Source organism: Epinephelus moara, chromosome 23 (assembly GCF_006386435.1).
Source record: "Epinephelus moara isolate mb chromosome 23, YSFRI_EMoa_1.0, whole genome shotgun sequence".
Taxonomy (NCBI): Eukaryota; Metazoa; Chordata; class Actinopteri; order Perciformes; family Serranidae; genus Epinephelus; species Epinephelus moara.
The window spans coordinates 21,818,373-21,841,269 of NC_065528.1; the positions used below are offsets into that span (position 1 = coordinate 21,818,373).

General features: G+C 40.5%; 2 protein-coding genes across 2 annotated transcripts in view; one reads left to right on the forward strand and one right to left on the reverse strand.

Annotated features, from left to right (window-relative positions):
* Positions 1-3,775: 3,775 nt before the first annotated feature.
* pax4 (paired box 4) lies at positions 3,776-8,859 on the reverse strand. The gene is made up of 10 exons (XM_050036654.1): positions 8,746-8,859; positions 8,413-8,543; positions 8,033-8,248; positions 7,862-7,946; positions 6,838-6,978; positions 6,677-6,759; positions 6,538-6,601; positions 6,375-6,442; positions 4,564-4,669; positions 3,776-4,437 (listed from the first exon to the last, which is right to left on the reverse strand). The coding sequence occupies exons 1-10, from the start codon at positions 8,774-8,776 to the stop codon at positions 4,112-4,114; spliced, it is 1,251 nt and encodes a 416-aa protein (XP_049892611.1). The 5' UTR covers positions 8,777-8,859; the 3' UTR covers positions 3,776-4,111.
* Positions 8,860-17,583: 8,724 nt separating this feature from the next.
* The window catches only part of snd1 (staphylococcal nuclease and tudor domain containing 1), a 269,267-nt gene continuing 263,953 nt past the window's right edge, over positions 17,584-22,897 (forward strand). The window contains exons 1-4 of the mRNA XM_050036651.1: positions 17,584-17,827; positions 20,159-20,308; positions 21,292-21,412; positions 21,957-22,038. Coding sequence (XP_049892608.1) covers positions 17,753-17,827; positions 20,159-20,308; positions 21,292-21,412; positions 21,957-22,038 — 428 coding nt within the window. The 5' untranslated portion in view covers positions 17,584-17,752. The remainder of the gene's footprint in view (positions 17,828-20,158; positions 20,309-21,291; positions 21,413-21,956; positions 22,039-22,897) is intronic.

Here is a 22,897-nt window from a genome sequence, read left to right on the forward strand (position 1 = left end):
AGTATTTTACTCATGTTTGTGTGGCTCCTACGCAAAAGTTAAACCATGTATAATATTCTCAGCTTCAAGACGACTTTTCTGAATATCACACGGAGAATGGTACATAGCAGTAAAGGAACAAACCTTCATATCAGGGCTTTTAACCTCCTGGGACCTGAACTCTTTTCATTTCTCCTCGCTATTTGGGATCAGTACGACCTGATAAGTATAAAAAAACTAAACATTGTCGATGATAAATAAGTCCCAGTGTTAGGGTTCGACCGATATGTTTCTTAGAGCCGATGCCGATACCGATTATTATGAAACAGAGATACCGATAGCCGATATTTACAACCGATATATGTCTGCTGTAAAAGTTAAGTTAAAAATAAATAAATATGTAACAAAGTTGAAGATCGGCCAGGCCGATTATCTGTCGACCCCTACCCAGTGTCCTCAAACGAGTACTTCCTAACAGAATCTTAGCTTGTTACTATTGCTAAAATTGGTGGGGGGGATCGGCTGCAGACTGACTTGGACAGAGAGACAGAGATGGCTGCCATCTTGTTTTTACATGGATCAGTGTATTGTGCTCTTACTACCACTAGATGGCACAAAAAAGTGTCCATGAACGAGGACAACAGGTCTGAGTTAAGAAGAATGAAGTATAAGGTCAAGTAAACCCAAAATGTGATGTCCACATACGAGGACACAGGGTCTCAGGAGGTTAATTCAATGAATTTTAATACAATAATGCCTTTGGTTCAAGTGTGTCAAAGACCATAACTGTATATAATTAAATAATTACCGTGGCCTTAATTGTACTTTGAGGGAAATGCAACCCTCTTATCGACTTGCACGGATTAAAAGCGAGGGGAGAGTCAATGAAGTAGGAATTTAAACGAAGAAATCTCCATTAAAGGCAACTGACATAGAAAGTGAGGCAGGTGAAACCAAATATCACATATTCTCAGTTATATGGCATATCATATAATTGTAATGTACATTGATTTTGCTCTCATGGCGTTGTGACTGTTATTTAATTTACCTTAATGTAAATAGGCCAGTGCATTCTGTAAATTACACCTTGTAATATTTGTACATATCATACTTAAGTATTTTTACCTTGTGATTATTCTGTTTATATGTTTGTATACTGTCAACTTTAAATATAACAGCTGCTATTTTGTGTTAGTGAGTTGTTTTATATCTATGACCTTTCCTGAATTTTGTAGCCTTTGTATTATTATTCCTATTTTAATAAACAACTTGACATGACGTTTGGCTGTATTCTGTACCTGTGCTTTTTTCCCATGGGGCCCGGCAGCACACACTTATCTGTTTATGCAGGTTTTTGGCAGTTTACACTTGACATCACTCAAAGCAGCGAGTTCTAGTGCGGGGTAAATAGTCTGAAGTGGCTGAAAGCAACAGGGGTCATCAATACAGCCACTGAAGGAGATGAATAATAGCACGTCTTTAGAAACGTTTGGGTTACAAATTCGGACATCCCATAGCCTACTTCAGTGAGATACAGCTGAACTTTTAGATAAGGTTTTCAGCAGCTCTTATATGATTGGTTGCCCAACGTGAGATAAGATGTGCTTCATCTAGGATTGATTTTTGTGTCAAATTATCACACTGAGGAAAAACGTCTGGTAACCAGTGGTGCAACAAGTATGTAGTTCTTCTCTTTTTAAAAGAGGCAATACAAAAATGTAAGTCAAGTAGACACTGCTTTTTTGTAAAGGGCAACACATTCTCACTCCAACCTCGTCACATATCGACATTCGGTCATGGAAACAGATACGACGTGCAAGGTACCCAGGGTGCGTTGGATGTTTACGTTCTGGGACGCCGCGTCAAGTTCTTCCTGTTACATGTATTGTCTTCTTCCAAAATACACTTCCGTTCTCAAAGGACATTTAACGTTTACGTACAGTCTCTTTCAAAATAAATGCACTACATCAGTATTTTTTCCTTAAACAACTAACACTTTAGGTTGGGTTTAGGCAACAAAAGCATGTCAGAACTTTTGTCTCCCTCTCCTCTGTGGATGTCTTGTCCATGTGTCACTGTCACGGTCACGGAGATCCCATTTCGTCCCACCAAACTCGTTTGCTTCTTCGTCCAAATCGGATTCAAAACAGGAATTATTGGAATCTGAGACTATCAATATCTCCATCGCTTGAGGCGTCGGATGTGTAACTGCGCCCCCACAGATTGACGGAATATCTCGTCAATGGCGGGGAAAGAGTTAATCGGAGAGATGGCTCGTTTGATCACTTCTTGTAGGCAGTTGTTCTCTTCTTGACTAACTTCTTTGACAATCTTGCGGACTGCCTGTAGCATGTTTTCATCCACAGTGGTCTTGCTAGTAGCATTAGCCTCCGAGTTGCTAGCTTGCGCGTTTTTAGGAGGTTTGGGAAGCATTTTTGTTAAAAAAAAAATCTCTCCCAAACCCTGAAATCCGTTGTTAACTCAAAATATCAAAATAAAAAGTCGCTCAATCAGACTGTTTAAACGAATTCTAACTTATTTATGTATAAAAGTTGGGACCTCGCAGTTCATAAGTGTACTCCATAACATGCCCTCTCCTGGGGTCTCATTTATAAACATTGTGTACGCACAAAACAAGGCCTAAAAGAGGCGTATGCCACTTCCCACGCAAAAGTTGCCATCTTTAAAAACATGGCCCGTGCTTACCGACATTTTGGAGATCGGAAATTGGCGACACAGATGGTGAGGTGGAAGCCTGATAGTAGAAATTGGCAAATATTTTTTGGCACACACCAATTTTGGCTTTCAGTCCTAGATACATTTTTAGTATGGATCCGACACATGGTTTTATGAATCAGAAACCTGGTCTCTAGTAGGTAGTAACTATTGTCGTCAAATGTAGTGATGTAAGAGTTGCAATATTTGCCTCTGAAATGTAGTGGAATAGAAATCTAGAGTAGCATAAAATGGAAATACTAAAAAAAGGACCTTAAAACAGTTGTTAAACCTGACCACTATCAGCAACTGTTCAGGGGAGGAAATCATGTTCCCATTTCAATAACTGAACCAAATCGATTTAAAAGGCTCACAGATGATTTACATTCACAGTAAAACTCACAGCACAAGTGCACACTGTCATGTGGAGATGTCGTTTACCTATCTGGCATTGTAGCATTAGATTCCGACAAGTCATTTTGCCAGTAGGCCACTTCCATGCTGCTGACCAAGCTGTTTGCCTTCTGATCCCAATCATTCCCCGGGTGACCAGTTATCGAGAAACTCCGAGTCTTACCGTCTCTCCGCTGCAGTAAAGGGATATAAAGGAACTCGATGCCTCTGCCCTGTCGCAGTCATAAAAGCTGATACCGAGCAGAGCAGATATCAGGTCATGTTTAGTCTTTTTGAAGCTATACGTTTATAGATTTTCCCACCGGCCCTCCCTGGAAGGAACTCTTGGAGGAGCGCCTTAACCTCCTTTCTGCAGTGAAACAAACAGCAAGCCCAAGCCTATAAAAGAGATAACATCCATATTATCCAGTGGTAACCTTAAATGATCCATGGAGCTATGATTTACTGAATGTCACAGCGCTGCAGAGCATTCAGACATAATTTGTGTTTTCATATTCTCCATTAGCACTAAATGTACCCTATAAAATCCACACCCTTTCAAGCAGGAACCTGTCTTCGCAAGCTTAATCACATCTTGGCATATAAGATCTTATTTCCTGGAACTGTACGTGAATAAAACCGATTATCACTTCATAAAATATTACCATCTTTTCTGTCCAACTTTATTCAGCACTTTGTGTTTCATACATTGCATTAACTTCTTTACAAGCAAGTTTCATTTCATTTCATTCATTTAGGATCCATGAGCATTGTCTGATAAGATTACAAGAGCTTTGAATTCAGTGATAATAAAGTCTATGTTACACCTTATTAATGGAAATTCAAGAACACAGAGTTAATGGAAAGTCATGAGTGAATCTGCAGTACATTTAAAGAAGGAGGAGCTGTAACTCCAGTCCTCTGTCGCCCTCTGCTGGTTAAAATGTGTCCATCCAGTCTTTAAATTGAGCTGCACTCAAATTCTACAAACACATTCACTGATGTTAGAAACGTGGCCCCACATTTAGTCCAGGTATCGATGTGGATTCACGTCCCAGTTCTGCTGCACAAACAGAAACCTCTCATCTGTTTGAAACTGGCTCCAAGACAAGGAAATCCCCTGCTGGTTCCAGCTCTGAGTCACAGGGTTGTCCGCTCTTACTGTCTCCGCTGCTAAAGGGAGGAGTGTCCTTGTGTCTGCATGATGGTGGACCAGTGGGAAAGTGAATCTGTCTCTGTGGGGATCCAGTGGAGTCTTGTCTGTCACGGCCTGGGCCATCATGTCAGTAGACTGATGGAGGAATGAGGGTGGGACTGAGATGGACGTCACATGTTCGGAATTTCTCGTACCTGTGCATCAGATAGACGGAGGATAGTTCGTCAAAAATCTAACGATTCTATGGTCCTATGCCCATTTTCAAAATTCATACATGTTATTACTATGGTCTCAAACAGTCCAAAAAAAGAGATTTTCACCTGTTTCTGTTGGGAGGAAGTAGCCATTTTGCAACTTCCTGGCAACTGTGTTGTATGTAGAGGAGGCCTCGGAGTTTTCACAGTGGACTCTTGATGCTCCTGTTGCCTTCAGATCAACACAAACATATTCCACATGTGACTGTACAATAAGAGGAGCCAAAAGCCATTTTGAAGGCCGATTTCAGAGGATTTTAATCATAGAAGTCATATTACTAAAACAAAATTACATTTAAAGCCGATTAACATTTAACAATTTGGAAGCATTGCTCCAGAACATTGAATATTCTCGACTAAATAAGCTTGGTAACTTTAGGTTTTATCTATTACGACCAGTTATACTTAAGTAAAATTATGCCACACTGTAAAAATACTCTGTTACCAGTAAGAGCCCTGCATTGGAAATGTTACCTGAGTACAAGTATGTCATTACAGTCAGGAAAATGTATCCAATTTAAAAGCAAAAGTACAAAAGTAAATGACTTAAACAATTATAAAAATAATTGCCAGTTAATTTTCTAACAGATTCATATGTTGCTAAATCCCGATTGGTGCGTGAAAATAGTGACATCACACTTTTCATCATCCATGTCTAATGAGTAAGGACAGAAGAAGACACAATACCGAAATCTCTCACTTCTTCTGGAACAACCAGAACTCTTCCAACATTTTGTTAGAAAATTCTGCTTTCGTATATCCTCCTGAGACCCTGAGCTTCTGTGTGGTATGCTTTTTTAAATTTTCCCTAGCTGTTTGGGATCGGTAGGACTTAAAAAAAAATGTATAAAAACTAAGCATTGTCTTTAAACAGGAAGTAGTTATGGAAAAAATAATGTCCTCATATGAGGATGATGGGTCTGGTTTTAATAGTCACAGTGTGTAAAACAAGTATAGAACTTTATTTCAATGTCCAAACATTGTTGTGCAAAAACAAAATTACAAATTGGTTTTGTAACTCTAGATGAATTTTCTTTGCTCCATACTCCAAACTAGGGACAGTCTCACAATTATAAAGTCCTAACATCAGCAAACAAGACTATAATTATGTCCCAGTGTTCTCAGACGAGCTATTAAGGATCAGTACCCAGCCAACATTTGTATGTGGGGCCCATATGGGTCGTAAATGGACAGAAAAATGGGCCTTATATGGGACTGGCCACATTGGCCCTATGCCAATTACCCACATGGGTGGGTTTACCCAAGCCGGCCCAGATACTAATCCCATTTTGGGCCCATACCCACTTGGTACTCTTGTAGCCCTAGCATAACTTACGTGGGGCTTACTTGATTAAACCCAACCATGTGGGCAACTGGCTTCGGGCCATTATGGAACCAATGGACAATCCTTTACAGGGCCCATTTACTACCAACATGGGCTCCACATACAAATGTTGGCTGGGTCGGACCCCTTAAGTATAAAAAACTCAGCATTGTCAACTGTAATAAAGTCCCAATGTCCTCAAACGAGTACTTCCGAATTATCATCGTCTGAGTTTGTTACTGTTGCTAAAATTGGGCAAATTTGTTGCCATATCTAACGACAAACATTATCAAACATAAATAAATAAGTTCCAACCATAAAATGTGATCAGGTTTTGTGTCAGGATCGGCTGCAGACTGACTTGGCAGAGATGGCTGCCATCTTGTTTTTACATGAATCAGTGTATTGTGCTCTTACTACCACTAGATGGCACAAGAAGTGTCCACGAAGGAGGACAACAGGTCTGAGTAAAGTAGAATGAAGTATGAGGTCATGTAAACTCAGAATATGATATCCTTATATGAGGACACAGGGTCTCACACTCACACTGTACCTGCTGAGATGTGAAGCTGTGTGTCGGTGATGGATTCACAGGGACAAAATCTCTTTGCTTGCTAAGGTCTGCAGAAGTTATGGAAAATATAATTATCGTCAAATAATGTCAGATGATGCATGATATTTCCAGGCCTTTGCCATGAACACACACTCACACTTACTCTGTGTGTCGCTGCTGTGTTTGGCTTCCCTCCTCCACTTCGCCCGTCTGTTTGAAAACCAGACCTTTGGGAGACAATCAGCAGATTAAATGTGGGATTCTGTTTGAGCATTTCTAATGGTGAAGAATTATGAGCCTACCTTGATGGTGTCCTCGGGGAGTTTGATCTCAGCTGACAGCTTCTCTCTCGTGTACATGTCTGCATACTGGCTGTGGGAGAATTCTGATTGAGGAGATACAAACATTCATTTTACTCTTCTTCTGAGTGAAAAAATTGTGGTACTGTGAACTTCTAAGTCACCTTGCTCGAGTGCTGTGGTCTGCTCCATTGTGAAGGTGGTGCGGTTTCTTTGCTGGGCACCTTTAGGTTTCTGGTCTTCACTGCATACTGTCTCCAACATCTGTCTCTCATTCACTTCCTCTTGGATCAGAGAAGCAAAATCTGTGCATGATATACACATGGGCGGATTGTAAGACAATGTCTCCCTGGGCACAGATTTGCAAAAGGCCCCCACCACGTCTCCTAGACTTTATAGTCAGACTTTATAGTTGCATCTCTCTGGTGTTTTGTGTCTCTTTGGGGTCATTTTGTGTCTTTCAATGGTAATTTTGTCGCTTTTTAGTCATTCTGTGTCTCTTTAAAGTCATTTTGCGTCTTTTTTTGGTACTTTTTTGTCTTTTGTCGTCCTTTTGTGTCTCTCTGAGGTAATTCTGTGTCCCTTTGAAGTAATTTGTTTCTTTCTGGGGTAATTTAGTTTCTTTTTGTAGTTCTTTCATGTCTCTTTGAGGTCATTTTATGTCTCTTCTTAAAAATTGTGTGTCTCCTTGTGGTTGTTTTGGGTCTTTTTGAAGTCATTTTATCTGTCTTTGGGGTAATTTTGTGTCTCTCTGAAGTAATTTTGACCTTTTTTGGCCCTTCTCTGTCTTCTTGTAGTCGTTTTGTGTCTATTTGAGGTAATTTTGTGTCTTTCTTGTTCCTTTTGTGTCCCTTTATGATTGTTTTGCCCCTTTTTATAGTTACTTAAGTGTCTCTTTGCAGTTCCTTTGCATGTCTTTGTTGTCTTTTTGTGTCTCTTTGTGGTTATTCTGAGTCTCTTGCTAGTCAGTACATGTTAATTTAAGTGACATTTTGCAGATGAAGGCCAGAGGGACCCTGACACCTTGGGCCCCTGGGCCTCTGCTGCATAGGCTCTTCCAGTAATCCATGGATATATGAACACATCAGATCAGCTTCTTGAAAATCCAACTATGTTTTTATGCTGGTCAGAAACAGAATATATATTTTGCTGTTCTCAGTAGTCCAGTGACCTTCACAGGTGACTCACCCAGCTCTGTGTGCGCATTGATCTCCATGCACATGGGCCCGTGGTCCAAGTGGATCTTTCTTAAAATGCGATTTATAGACGACACCTTGCAGAAACACATAATGCAAAATACATCATGTCAAATACTTGAACATTCTCAATTTCATGACAAAAAAAATCAATCTCACTTACGCTGGGAACTTTGGAGAGTTTACATATCCGCGCTGCTGTGAGCCTTTTCCGAATCTCCCAAGCAAAAATGGTTGGATTCTCCCTTTTGCACTGGATGATTGTGGAGATGACACCGGGGGTGAGAAGCCGGGGTCGGCTCCCTCCTATGGTCTTGGGCTCCAGGAGTCCAGTGCGGCGGTAGCGGCTCAGGATCTTACTGACGCACCCATTGGACACCTGAAATACGCAGTAGATTCCGCTTTCTTCACTTTAACACATATAAAGTGATGTTTTCATTCAGTCATACGGAGCTGTGCGTGAGAATATCAACACAACAAACCAACTTGTCTCCTTTATTTAAAGCCTAAATGTCATTATTTGTGCAAAAGAGTTTTGCGTACCCGAAGTATCCTGGAGATCTGGCTCGGACGGACTCCCTCTGAGGCCAGCTCAATCATCTTCCTCCTCTTGGATTCAGGGAGAGGTCTGCCGTTGAGAAACATCCCTCCGAGCTGGTTGACGCTTCCACCACCTTATCATAACACAGCCTATTGAAATCTGTCTTCAGGACAACATTCAAGTGATCACTCTGAAAAAATAGTCATGGCACTACAGTTCACATCTGGCCTGTGTTTACTGCGCTGCAAAGACTCAGCGGGAGGTTTAATTAGGCGTCTTAAAATCTAATGCCAGCCTATAAGTGGAGTGTAATAAAATTGTAAATAAAAAACAACCTTTATTTGGCACGTCGTTTGTTCCACACATCTCCGCTGGCTGCAGGCTGGATGAAAAACAAAATGCGTAATGTTCCCAGACAGAAAACAAAAACACCTATGGTATAAAAAGTCGAAAAATCAAATTGTCCAAGTAACTCCGCGTGTCTGTGGTGGATGACAATGAGGGGAATGACGCCCTTCAGCAGGCATTTATAGGCCTGCAGACCTCAACATGACGTGGTGGCCTGTTACCTGAAATGTCAATAATGCCTGGAGGTGAATGTGCGCATTGGAGACTTCGAATCAGCTTCAGGCTGAGAGACTTTTACATTTTTACATATAGCAATATTCAGATTTCCTTCTGCTTGTTTTCCCATTTATTTAAAATCAATTCAACACTTCGATTTTAAGCAATATTCTTTATAACAAAGGGTTGAGTCATTTTAAGTAATGATTGAGATGGATTCCTCCAAAGAACCCTCCACTCATTCTTATTTAACTTAAGTGAATCCAGGTTTGAGTTTGATTTCCTTAATATGCACATAAAATACTTAGTAATAGTATAAAATACAAACAGCCTGATAAAACTCAAGTTAAAAGATGTGCTCTCTGTGTTGCATGTGCTTTGTAAACAAAGTCAAATAAGATAAAAATGCGCCAAGAAATAATGTCATGATCTTGTTTTGGTGCTTTTTCTGCACCAGGACAATGAACTGAGTAGATTTCACCACATTTCTTAGATGTACCAGACTTTCTTGGCGCCATAAAAAGAAATATTTCAGCTTTTGGATCCTTATAAATAGTGTTTTTAATTCTAAATGTCTGCGTATTGCTGTAACCAGTGAATTAACACAGAAATATTCCAGTTTGGGAACTCACACCGGTTCCTTTTGCGCAGTGGCTGCTCACAGTCTCAATGTGACAAACCAAATTTTCACTGCAACAAAATCCAGGCTTTAAACTGTATTTTTTGCACTTTAATAAAGGCACAAATTCCATTCCATTTCAAAGAAGCTAAATGCCCAACACTGGCATGTTTCCCATCCTTTAGGGGGGGACTGGTGGTCACGTGACTCGAGCATCCTTTCCCAGGTGAAGTGGCTCAGATTAAAAGGGATCTCTGGTCCCCTTTCATAAAGCAAACATTTGGAAATCTGCGCTCAATGACGACTGCCATATGGTAAAGTGCTTTTGATAAATCATAAATCCATCACCCGGTCTCTCTTTATTACATTTTCTTTCAAAACGTGAACAAATAGACTCGTATATGGGCGCGAGGAGAGGGCCAATTGGGGGACCTCGTTTGTCCAGAAGAGGGAGGCTAAAATAACCCTCACAGATGTTCCTTGGGCAGCCAGCAGATAAAAATGCGTTGTAAACGTTTCAAAGGGAAATATTTGACGAGCAAATATTAGCCTATGTGAAACCTCACACAAGGCTCGTCTTTGGGCCTGTTTAATGACTAATTGAATATCATTAGTTGGGTCCACACAGATCGAAGTGCCACCGAAATAAAGGCTCAGATTTTAAAATGCCATATGGCCCAAATTATACATTAACCCTGGGTTAGGGGACAATAACACTCTCTGTGTACAATCAGACAGGTTAGATAGAGGACAGCCATTTTTGGACACCATCATCTCCTTGCCAACCGAGACAAAGGACAAATAAGGCGAGCCTTTTTATTTATTACCGGGGAGCTGATGTGGCCATTGATTTATAGTGCTTTATTGCACGTACAGTGCGTGCCAAACGAGGTTGATTAGATTGTGTTGTTAAGACAGTACCACATATCCGCGGTGCGTAAATTCTAAACAGGGCTCGCCAAAGGAGGGAGCGGGAGTTTAAGCGGCTGGATCACGGCACAGAATAAATTGACATCTTACCAACACATACCGGGTGTTTGTCTTGTGCATCACACATATATAACGGTGTTTGACTGCGCCGTGAAGCGTTGAGAAACGTGGGTAATTTGTCCGCGTAAAAAGGTTACCAAAAGCTCTCCAAAAGCGCGCTGAGGTTCCGTGTGCGCAACGCAGCCTCCTCCCTGATCGCTTTCCCAGCATGTTTTCTCCACCTTCTCATTAGATTTGTGCGTCTTTGTGATTTTCATTTTCACTCCAGTGAATGTTTTCCCATTCTCTGAAGGCAGACGCTCGTTTTTGTCTTTTTTAAAATAATAATTTACAGGGTTGCTCCCTCGAGTTTATGTTCGTGGCCACGTGTGCCGATTGGAGCAGCAGGATAACGCACCCAAATCGTCTATCTTAACGTGTAATTCAGTTTTAATTGAGTCTTTAATGCTTTACAGTTGAAACAAGCACGGCTCTGACCTCGTGATTGTTGACAGTATTTGCACCTGTTTTATTTCAAAGGATTTAAAGACTCAAAATTGAATTACTGACGTGTTAATGACACTTTTAACGCAGCCCAGGTTAAAGCACCGGCGTTTACTACATTCCCAAAATCTTCCACCGTTGTCTTGATAAAATTAAATGCATTTTTTAAATGAGGAAATCGTTTTAATACGTTCCTTTTATTCTAACATTGTCTTAAACATCTTTTCATGTTGAATCTCATCTCAGTCCACTTTTGACACGTGATTTAAGAGAACTTTTGCATCACTCATTTGAGGACAGTATTTGCTGTGCACTGCAACTTAGACATGCAACAGGTTCAAGTACATCAATGGCCAAATCGTCAGCGACATTCCTGCTTTCCAAAGTAGGCTTTCATTCGGTTTGGTGGTGGTGGTGGTGGTGATGAAAAAGATTTGTAGATATGATCAAACTTTGCGCAGCACAAGTGTATGGGATTTGAATTAACTATAAGTTCTTACAGCCCAGCCAGCATTTGCATGTGAGCACCATGTGGGTTGTAAATGAGATGAAAAATGGGCCCTATATCAAACTGTCCAAGGGTTCCATAATGGCCCCATGCCAGTTGCCCACATGGGTGGTTTTACCCAAGATAAGATCCCCATTTTGGGCCCATACCCACTTGGTACCCATGTAGCCAAGCATAACTCACGTGGGGCCCACTTGGGAAAACCCAACCATGGGGCCATTATGGAACCCATGGATAATCCCATATAGGGCCCATTTTTCAGCCCATTTGCTAACCACATTGGGCCCACATAGACATTTTTATATCAATAGCGAGCGGAATTTGGAATTCAGTAACCGAGAGAAGCTTGTAGCTTCTTGTCTGTTGCAGAGACAACTACAGATTTACTCTGCATGGACCACAGTGAGCAAATCTAATGTTTGTTTTGTTTTTGTTTTTTTAATATTCTTTATTTCACATTTCCTTGTGAGCAAAGAGACAATAGTATGAAAGAACATAACAGAAGATCAGAGAATAAGGAGCAACAAAGAGACAGACAGACACTTTCAGAGGTTACAAACAAATTGTGATACAGATAAATAAAAGATATGCAATAAAATTATACCAAAAAATAAATGAACACTATAAGAGGATCTTAAACTTGGAGGTCAAATTTAGGGTTTTCCCAGTCCTGATGTAGGATTCTGCTTCCTTTTTAAAGATACAAAAAGAGATTTTCAATACTTTAAATTTGTGGACAACACATTCTCACTCCGACCTCGTCATATATTGACATTTGGTCATGGACTTTCCAAGTCCAGATACGATGTGAAAGGTACCCTGGGTGTGTTGGTTGTTGACGTTCTGGGACACCGTGTCAAGTTCTGCCTGCTACATGCATTGTCTTCTTTCAAAATACACTTCTGTTTTCACAGGAAATTTAATGTTTACATACAGTCTCTTTCAAAATAAACACCCTTTGTCAGGACAACAACGCAAATTGGCGTTTTTTGGGTGCATGTTACAAGCTAATTCCAGGTTGCTATTACAAATGGGACCGAGACACAGTCAGTTGGGAATAATGTGAAGATTTTTTCGGTATTTTTACAGGAAGCCAAATCAAAAGGTCAGTGCCAGGGTAAGTACGTTCATTTTCAATGTGAGAACATTTTGAAGTTGTACCATTAAAAAAAGGTGTTAATATTCTCTTCAGTCTGATTGTGTATTCACAGTTTATCATGTAAATCACTTCTTTTATTTCCTCTCATTTTTCCCCCCACAGGTATCGAGCCAGCTTCTTTCCTACCTGCTGAAATGAGTGAGTAGCTGCTGAAACACTAATACAAATTATATATTTTTTTATATTTGTGGAAATAAAACTGACTCGTACAAATTAGTCAGCTGGAAACTGACTAGTAAAAATGAAAGATGCTCTGGCCTGAACAGCCGAGCTTAATATGGTAAATACAGAGGTTGTATAAAAACCTCAAAATGTCAAGTGATCATTTTTAAGTGTTGACAATTTGGTAAAAATCCATTTTGCCATTACTGACTGATTGGAGTTAACATCCAAGCATAAAGCATAATCACAAATTATTATATTAAGCCAAACTCAGCTATGTTTAGTATGTGATGTTTCACCCCTAGGGCCACATCAACACATTAACACACCACTTACAACTCATTGCATATCCCCCTGAGACCTGAACTTTTGTTTAGTAAGCATTTTTGATTTTTCCTCACAATTTGTACCCAGCAAATATTTGTATTTGGGGCCCATATGGGTCGTAATTGGACAGAAAAATGGGCCTTCTTTGGGATTGTCCTCAGGTTCTACATTGGCCCCGTGCCAATTGCCCACATGGGTGAGTTTACCCAAGGGGGCCCCCAGATAAGATGCCCATTTTGGGTCCATACCTACTTTGTACCCTTGTAGCCCTAGCATAACGCATGTGGGGCTTACTTGATTAAACCCAACTGTATGGGCAACTGGAATGGGTACATTATGGAACCAATGGACAATCCCTTATAGGGCCCTTTTTTTTCAGTCCATTTACTACCCACATGGGTTCCACATACAAATGTTGGCTGGATAGGACCCAGTAAGTATAAAAAAATCAACATCGTTAGCGATAATTAAGTCCCAATGTCCTCAAACGAGTATTTCCTGATTAACAGCGTCTTGTTACTGTTGCTAAAGTTGGTCAAATTTGTTGCCATATCAAACTACAGACATTTTTAATCATAAATAAACAAGTTTCAACCATAACATGTGATCAGGTTTTGGACCTTGTCCACTTTTGTGTCAGGATCGGCTGCAGACTGACTTGGCAAAGATGGCTGCCATCTTGTTTTTACATGGATCAGTGTATTGTGCTCTCACTACCACTAGATGGCATAAAAGTGTCCATGAATGAGGGCAACAGGTCTAGGTTAAGTAGACTGAAGTATAAAAAATGTGATGTCCTTATATGACCACCCTGATCTCACTCTGAAGTCGCCGAAATCCGGCGATTGGGCAGTGACTTACGGCATCAGACACTGACCAAAAAAACATCCTTTAACGTCAGCATGATACGTGGCCGGTCGCCGTTATCGTTTAATGGTGCTTGGCAGTGTCGGGGGAATCGGGTAGGACAAGAACGAAAGTTAAGATGGCGAAAGTCCAAGTAGGGTTAGCGCAAGGGGTGGTGGATGGGTCCAACAAACACCGACTTTCACTGGGGAGAGTGGTGCTTTTAGAGATTATAAAGCCAAACCCTGTTCTTTTTTCCTAAACCCAACCATGTGCATTAGTTGTTGGAGGATAAAAATCATCAATTTGTGTTGTTGTACCGATGTAGTGCATTTATTTTGAAAGAGACTGTATGTAAACAGTAACTTTCCTGTGACAACAGAAGTGTATTTTGAAAGAAGACAATGCATGTAACAGGCAGAACTTGACATGGTGTCCCAGAACGTCAACGACCAACGCACCCAGGGTACCTTTCATGTCGTATCTGGACTTGGAAGGTCCATGACCAAACACTGATATGTGACGAGGTCGGAGTGAGAATGTGTTGCATTCGAGGACACAGGGTGGTATTTGTGGTATAAACGCATTGACAAAGGAAGTAAAGTGGGGAAGGAAGGGTGTTTTTTGTAACGATACAATGCTGTTGCAATTGATTATATACATATGCTTAAATACAATAATATACACCTATAGCATATGAAACATACAATATACTTTAAAGACAGCTTACTCTAAGTTAAACTTCCATATTTCCTGGTGCTGCTTACCCAACTGGTCCTAGAGTTCAGTCCATATGCAGAGATGCCTTGTGACAACAGCAACAGATCTACAGACAGGTGACAATTAAAGTAGTCCCTACAGGGCAAAACAAATCGGTGAGTGGTTGCATGAATATGAAAATGAGGTGCCTCATGTGCTGTGGCCTTCACAGTCTCAAAATCTTGACACAGCTAAACAGCAATAGGAGATGTTGGACCACCAGAGAGTTAGAATTTGCGCCAAGGAGCGCTCTGTCTGGCTGTCTCTCTCCGTCACACACAGTTCATAGTCATCAGTACCAGTTACTCCTTTTGGGAATTAACGTCTGAGCATTTAGATGTAAAAACATTTCAAGATATTTAGCCTCCAAATATTTAGAGTAGGTCCCCTGAGCATTGGTGTTATTTCCCAGCAATGCCCTGCTTCCCACTCACACAGTTAGTCACAATCACATCTGCGAGTTCAGTGTGACTGAACAGCAGCAGAACAAGACAAAATAAGATGATCCTTGGTGAGGTGATATCATCACAATACTGATGGTGACACTATCCATTACTTATATTTGCCATCATCATGTTTAGTCTTGTTTCATGTTCATTAGAGTTATGGCTTATGAGTGAGCATGCACAAGCCCTAGAACTGGCTCACCTAAATGGAATGCAGCCATCATGAATGGTATTATTTCCTGCTTTGACAAGTCCAAATGTTTGTCATGATGAAAAGGGGTCCATAGAATAATGAGCTGTCCTGTTCTATAGAAGATAATTCAATTTAGTATTCCCTATTTTTTTCCCCTAATCATTCAGTGATCCTCTTAGATTAAGTCAGAAATAATAATGAATAGAATCACGCAACTGTTATAACATCTTATTCGGTTTGTGGGATTTAAGTCTTGAAATCCTGTGGAACAAAGCTGCAGAGCCAAAATGAGGAGAAGAAGATATGCAGGAGATTAGAGTAAAATTATTATTATAATTTATTAAAGACAAAACAAACAAAGAGTGAGAATGAGTCAGTGCAGCTGCCTACTTGTTATCGGTTAAGGTAGTGACAACAGGCTCCAGTGCACGTTATTATGATGAAGCACTTCTTTAATTGTTTATAAATAGTTTGTGTAGAATATATGCTGAAACATATGTTTTTTTTGATTGCTATTGACCCTTTTACAAAAGAAAACCTTGATGTAGGTGGGTTTGCCTTTTCAGTGGCAAATATAGCAAATGGCACAATATTAAACCCTCTGAACTCTGCAATAGAAACGCTCTGCCATGCAGTGCCTACATTGGTATTTTTGCTTATTGTGATGTCATGTTTTTTGGAGTATCTATATGCTTCATATCCCTAAAATCTGCACAACCTAAGCTACACGATTATGTAAGTCAGTAAACCATAATAATTGTGTCATAAAAAATCTGCCAGGTTCTATTTTCAGATTTTACAAAATAAAAACATATTCATATTCAACATATTGATCCAAAAGATTTTTAAATGTAGAAACATATGCAAAATATTTCTTAGAGCGCCATATGTTATTTGAATTATGTGCATTGTTTAGTTTTTGAAATCCTGAAGAAAGTTCTATTGAATTGGACTGAATTGAATTGACTCGTCATCCATTCCTCTAAACGCCATCGCCTGATTTGCAGTGCAAACATAATGTAGTGCAATGATATCATTAGGAGCCTACAACGTGATGACATGAAAGACAGAAGCTTTCTGCTGTAAAAAAAATGAATATTCTAGCTGTCATGTTTTTTTTTTTTGGATTATGCAAACAAGATATACGTTTACGCCACACGTAAGGAAGGGTAGCATGAGGTATGACGTGATGATGGGAGAGACAAGAGCCTTAGCTTTCTACTGCTGCTGCACAAAAAAAAAGATGACTAGAATCAGAAATGCTTTGTTGTAAAGAATAGAGAATTATAAGAAGTAATATTTAAATATAAAGCAATAAGATAAAATAAAATAGAAATTAAAATACATTAAATAAAAAAAATATAATGTGCATTATGCTACAGTGTTTAACACTAGTACTTAAGATATAAAAATGTCAAAAATAAAATATATATAATCACTGTGCTGAGGCTGTAAGTGTGAAATTCAACTACCATATATACATCAATAGAATAAAATTTAAATTACTCATAAGGCCTGTTATCTGCCTAACATATTGTTGGGGGGCCCCCTCACCCCAGGGGCCCCAGTGTGATCGCCCTGCTTGCACTGACTATACTTACATCCCTGTCGTTAATATAAATATATATATATATATATATATATATATATATATATATATATACATACATATATAAAACAAATGACATTTAATTCAAAGTACACCATTTTAACATAGATTTTTAACACNAATAAAAATATATATATATATATATATATATATATATATATATATATACATACATATATAAAACAAATGACATTTAATTCAAAGTACACCATTTTAACATAGATTTTTAACACAGCTGATGTGCTCTCAAAACCCAAATGATATTTTTCTTTCTGGCAACTCTCAGAAATATTTATACTTCATTTGTCATCTGCAGGGTCGTTTGTGCGAGGCTCAGATCCAAATCGGAAAATTTCCGAGCCGCCCTGAAGGCAGCATTACTTGGGTTAACACTATGCTGACGTGTCGCACCTCCTGACCCGGAAGTCTTCGGTTCAATTCTGTTGTGCGGTCGCGAAGGGGCTCCATTCGCTCCTGTTCATTCCGCTCCCAGACCCGGAAAGATTTTGACGTGTGTGTATGCATGGCAGAGTGTGTTTCCGGTATAACGTGTGTGTTGATCGGTGCTCAGCCTTTTTCTCTTGGCTTTCAGTAGAACAGGCACTCACTTCAGAGTCCCAGCTCCCTTACCTGGTCACCCCTTAACGGCGTTAACGTTATCTCCTAAACGGTTGGACATGGCATCGGTTTCGGCACCAGCTCAGACAGCACCTTCTCCGGCTGCTGCTCTGCAGAGAGGAATTGTGAAAATGGTAGGAAATCTAACATATGAGTGTGTGAGTGTACGTGAGTGTAAAGGATACAGCTAGTTAGCTTAGCGAGCCACGGGGCTAACGCAAGCTAAACTAACTCTCGCTTATCGTACAACTTTAATTTAACTTATATAACGATATAAATGCAATTGTGTGATAGCTGCCAGTGTTGGCAATGTGTCGCTAACAACTGTCACTATCATTACGCTCACCTGGCTGCGGCAGCATGCCAGCTAACATTAGCTAGTATGCTACTAAATTTGCTAGCATGCTAGTAAGCTGAAGCCAACTGACGTTAGCACATGCTTGCTGTGTTGCTAGTTAGCTTTAAGTAACTTAACTAACCACTTACTGGAAATGTAAAGTGTGTCGATAAATACTAAACTGCCAAAAGCCGACGTCCATGACTCAAAGTTGATTTAAATGCATTTACAGCCACGCTGGTTGTAAACTGTCATTTAGTAACTTAGCTGCAACGCTAACAGATGTTTAGTTTCCCAGCTAGCGGCTAGCTAACTGCTAGCTAACTAGCGTTTGCTGTCCAGCCAAGTGTTGACTTTTCTGGACAAAGTTCGTGCCCTGGGGTGCTGCTGGAAGTTGCGTTCCCTTCAAACTGAAATTATTTATCTTTTTGGCCTCATGGACATTAGTAGCACAGCCAAGTAGCGTTAGCATGCAAGCTAACAGTCAAAGCTAATACATATAACGTTTCATTAAGGTCCCACTCAGCGTTTCCTATAAATACTATTGTGTCACATTTCAGCGGGTAAAGTACCGGTCATTAACGTAAGGAAAACTATGATTCAAGACGCTGGTTAATGTCTTGTGAGCCTTCAAGCCACAGACACACATACACACACATACACACACACATAGCTTTTCCCCCCAATGTGCTGGTTCAAACCAACCACGGGAAACTGACACGTCGCTACAGATTTCTTGCCCCTATAATCTCCCATTCATCCTTGCTGTGTGCAGTCTCTGCTCCTCCATATGCTACTACACCTTCTTTGATTTTAGATTTGCCTTGCACTTTGTTCAAACAGCAAGACAAACTTTTCTCACCTAAATAAAGTTAATAGATTTTCACATTAAGTTCCCTAGTTTGACCTGTGAAGGTGCCCAGTAGGTGCACAGCCTCCTGTGTGCCATCATGACACAAACAGGAACAATCAGATATGAATTCAGCAAGACGCACTTTATCACTGAGAGCACACTCAACAACACAATTACACGTGTCTCCTGGGTTGGAAGAAGGGCTATTTTTGCACCTGTGGTAGCTATTGTAAACAGGTAAGTGCCTGTGTGCTCCCTTGAAAAGGAAGCGTGTGAGTAGGTTGCACTATAGTTGGTTTAATACCGAAGGAATTGATTGTTTTTGCTAAGAAATAAACATCTAACGCAGAACTTTCACCATGTGCATGCAGCATACTTAATTTACATGTGTTTATTAATGGTCCTTATCTACCACAGTCAACTCTGCTCCTTGAGGAAGGTGATTAGAGTCAGGCAAAGCCGTGTAGCGCACTCAAAGTGGAACTTGTCCCTTTTCTAAACAGAGAAGGACGGGGGTAGTGCCTCTATTCTCCATGCCTGCCTTGTGTGTAAAGATTACAGCCACTCTTCTGCACAGCCTATACTTGGATTGAGTGAGTCAGACAGTTGGAAGTGATGGCGATTTGATGAAAGACTTTATCTAACCCACATCTTAGATCAACAGCCCCCCTGTGATGCTCCCCGCAGACACGCTGCAGAGTCCGCAGATAAAAAGTGTTTGCTCAGATTCGTGTAAATGCCACGGTTGTCAAATCCAAGAGTAGGTTATCTTTTTTTTTTTTTTTTGGTTGTATTTAGCTACGTTATCAGATAGCGTGATCTCACCTTGCGTTTGAATGACACACTGTCTCCTTGGCAACGTGCAGCTCTATAGTTTCCTGTGACACCTTTTTAAGGTTTTGGTGAATTGGCAGACGGCAGGCTTAACACAACTCACATCTGATGCACTACGTCCGTGGGTTTCTTATTAGCCTACTTACTGTGCTTGTTTATGTTAGAGTAGTTAAATGAAGGATATCCCTCCCATAGTGCTTATCAGATTGACACTTGCCACTATGCAAATGACACGACGGCTCGCTGAATGTGTCAGAGTGTGTGTGTTGTTTGAGAGGAAATAGAAACCTAAAGGTGACCACTGATCTCCCAGGTGTTGTTTGCTGGTATTTGTGGCTTGTGAATTGCACATTCAAGATATGAATCTGCATTCACCAAATGAAACTTTTTACCGTTGATTTTATCTTCTCTAACTCACAGTCTCTATTGTCATCTCTCCAGGTCCTGTCAGGCTGCGCCATCATTGTCCGGGGCCAGCCTCGAGGCGGCCCACCCCCGGAGCGTCAGATCAATCTCAGTAATATCCGAGCTGGGGCCATGGCCCGTCGAGCCGCTCAGGGCCAGCCCGACACCAAGGACACCCCCGATGAGGTGAGCAGCTCTGTCCCATTGTGTTTGTATTTGTGCATTTGGCAAAGGCAGGATAAGGTCCTGCTAAGTCGTCTTGCAGCACCACCCAATTCCAATTTGTGGGTGAATGCTGATGTGAGGAGAAGATCACGCTTTTCGTCACATGGTTCTGCTATCTTCATCATCATCATCGAGCAGTTGTGATTATATATGAATTGGTATTTAGACCATGCTTGATTATATAAATCATGATGTAGCCGAGAGACAAACATGTAAATTCTCAATCGAACTGGAGGCTTTAAGATGCGACTAGTGTAAACTGCTGTCTTATCTGGACGTGAAACTATTTTAAACTTTATTAATAAATGATGTGGTATTGGAATGACGCACAGACTCGTATACTCACTGATACCTGGTCCAACACTTTAGGCAGTGTCAGAGGCAACTCTAAAACTCTGCATTTCATTTTTAAATGTATTTCCAGACAGACGGACATGCCTTTTAAAATCAATTTAATTGTCAGAGCAATAATAATTTAACTAGTGTGAGGTTAAATAACATTTTAAATGTAGTTCAGATGCTCAGTAAATGATTCCAGCTGGTTCGTACCACTCTGCCTCCCAAATCCAATCCTTTTCCTCTGTGTATGGTCAATTTATTGGCTTATGTGAGGTGCAAACATGGCTCTGTTTTGTGAGACATATACACTTCACAGAATACACTTGTAATTCAGCTTACAGAGATATTTTGCTTTACATTATTGTGTTCAGTGTGTACTATTTTCACTTCATTGCTGTGGACTGTTACGTGTGTGGTGGCTGTGAAGAGGCAGAAGGACCTGCAGTTTGGACCATGAAATATGAATATACTGCAATTCAATCAGAAAATAATACAATATATGTGTTATTTTAAATGACACTGATGAGTCTCATGAGTGAAAATGCATGTGATGACCTTTTGATTCCCCGTGGAAGGGTACATTAATATTCCTGTGTGTGTTGCAGCCATGGGCGTTTCAAGCCAGAGAGTTCCTGCGGAAGAAGCTAATCGGCAAAGAGGTGTGCTTCACTGTGGAAATCAAGACCGCTTTGGGCAGGGAGTACGGCATGGTGTACCTGGGGAAAGGTGAGCAGACAGTCACATCTGAAGTTACACACTGGTGTAAACAGTGTCCAGATTGGGGAAAATGTGAATCCATAAATGTCCCTTTTTATTTTTGAGCACTTTATACTGAATTCAACAAACCTGTGAAGTGAAATCAAACCGGGTTATGATTGTGCTATCAAAATATTGTGTATATTTTCTGCTAAATTGAAGTACTCTGCTTTTCCAAACACTTTGTGGTGCAGAGCAGCAAAGTGTTTTCAAAGGAAGTTGTACCTGCTGCTAGCTTATCAGCCGCAAGTACGTTTTAACTGAGAATAGTTTGTAATCAAGCGTTAAATCAGCACACCTGCGAAAACATGATTTTGTATACGTAAATGTCCCTCTTATCCTAAATGTCAGCGCTCATGATTGCCTCTTGTCCAATCAGATTACCTGACTGGAGCGAACGGCTGTGTAATTTTAATCACGCCGCTCTTAAAAAGACAAATAAAAAAAAAGACTTCTCCTCTTTCAGAAGTGTCTGATAGGTTTTTTTTCTTTCCTCTCTGTCGTCTCATTTTAGACACAGCAGGCGAGAACATTGCTGAATCTCTGGTGAGCGAGGGCCTCGCCACAGTGCGCAGGGAAGGAATCAGGGGGAACAAGTAAGAGTTTTGCCTCTGTGCTAACCTGTGGTGTATGTTGTACTGTTTGCTGACATGGATGATTCATTTGCAGGCTGAATGGCATGACACATGTACAGTTTCAAGGGCTTAATACTGGTTTGTCAGGCATACGACACTTAGTAGAACACTTAGCATTAGCATGAAATGTGGAAGGTTTGGTTGCATTTAGGGACTGTTCATTGCTTATATGAGGGCAGGGGGTGTTGCACAATGGGGGAGGCACTTCAAATAATTTTTTAAACATTAGGGAGGGAGTTGTTTTATTATAAATTTGGCTTAGGGGAGTGAAAATTAACTTTTACCAGTCATATTTTGTACCAAATTTAGAACCCCCAAACCAGGAAGTGGGTTTAAAGGCATGTTTTCTTTACAAAGCTCCAAAATCACGCCATTTATCATAGCCAGAAAGTGCAAAATATGGTTATTTATGGTGAAGGGAGGGTCTTGCATTTTCCCCCAGACACTTAGGGAGGCTCAAGGACAAATATGTGTCGCTCTGGAGAGTGTCATATCATCAAAAAACGAACAAAGGCACACCCCAGCAAATGAAGCACATTCACTTAGATCAGGGGTGGCCAACCAGTCAGAGACCAAGAGCCACAAAAATCACCGTGGTAGTACCAAGAGCCACATCATACATGTGTGCTTACAAACGCACTCCCTCTCTCACACAAACACGAAATGACATAAAATCAAAATCCATGCATTTCCAATTTTCAAAGCCAGATTTATTTATCTCACACGCAAATGAATAACCATGAATAGAGATACACAGAAACACAGTCTCTCCCTCTCATACTGTCTTTCTCCGTCCCCCCTCCACACCCACAGTCTCTCC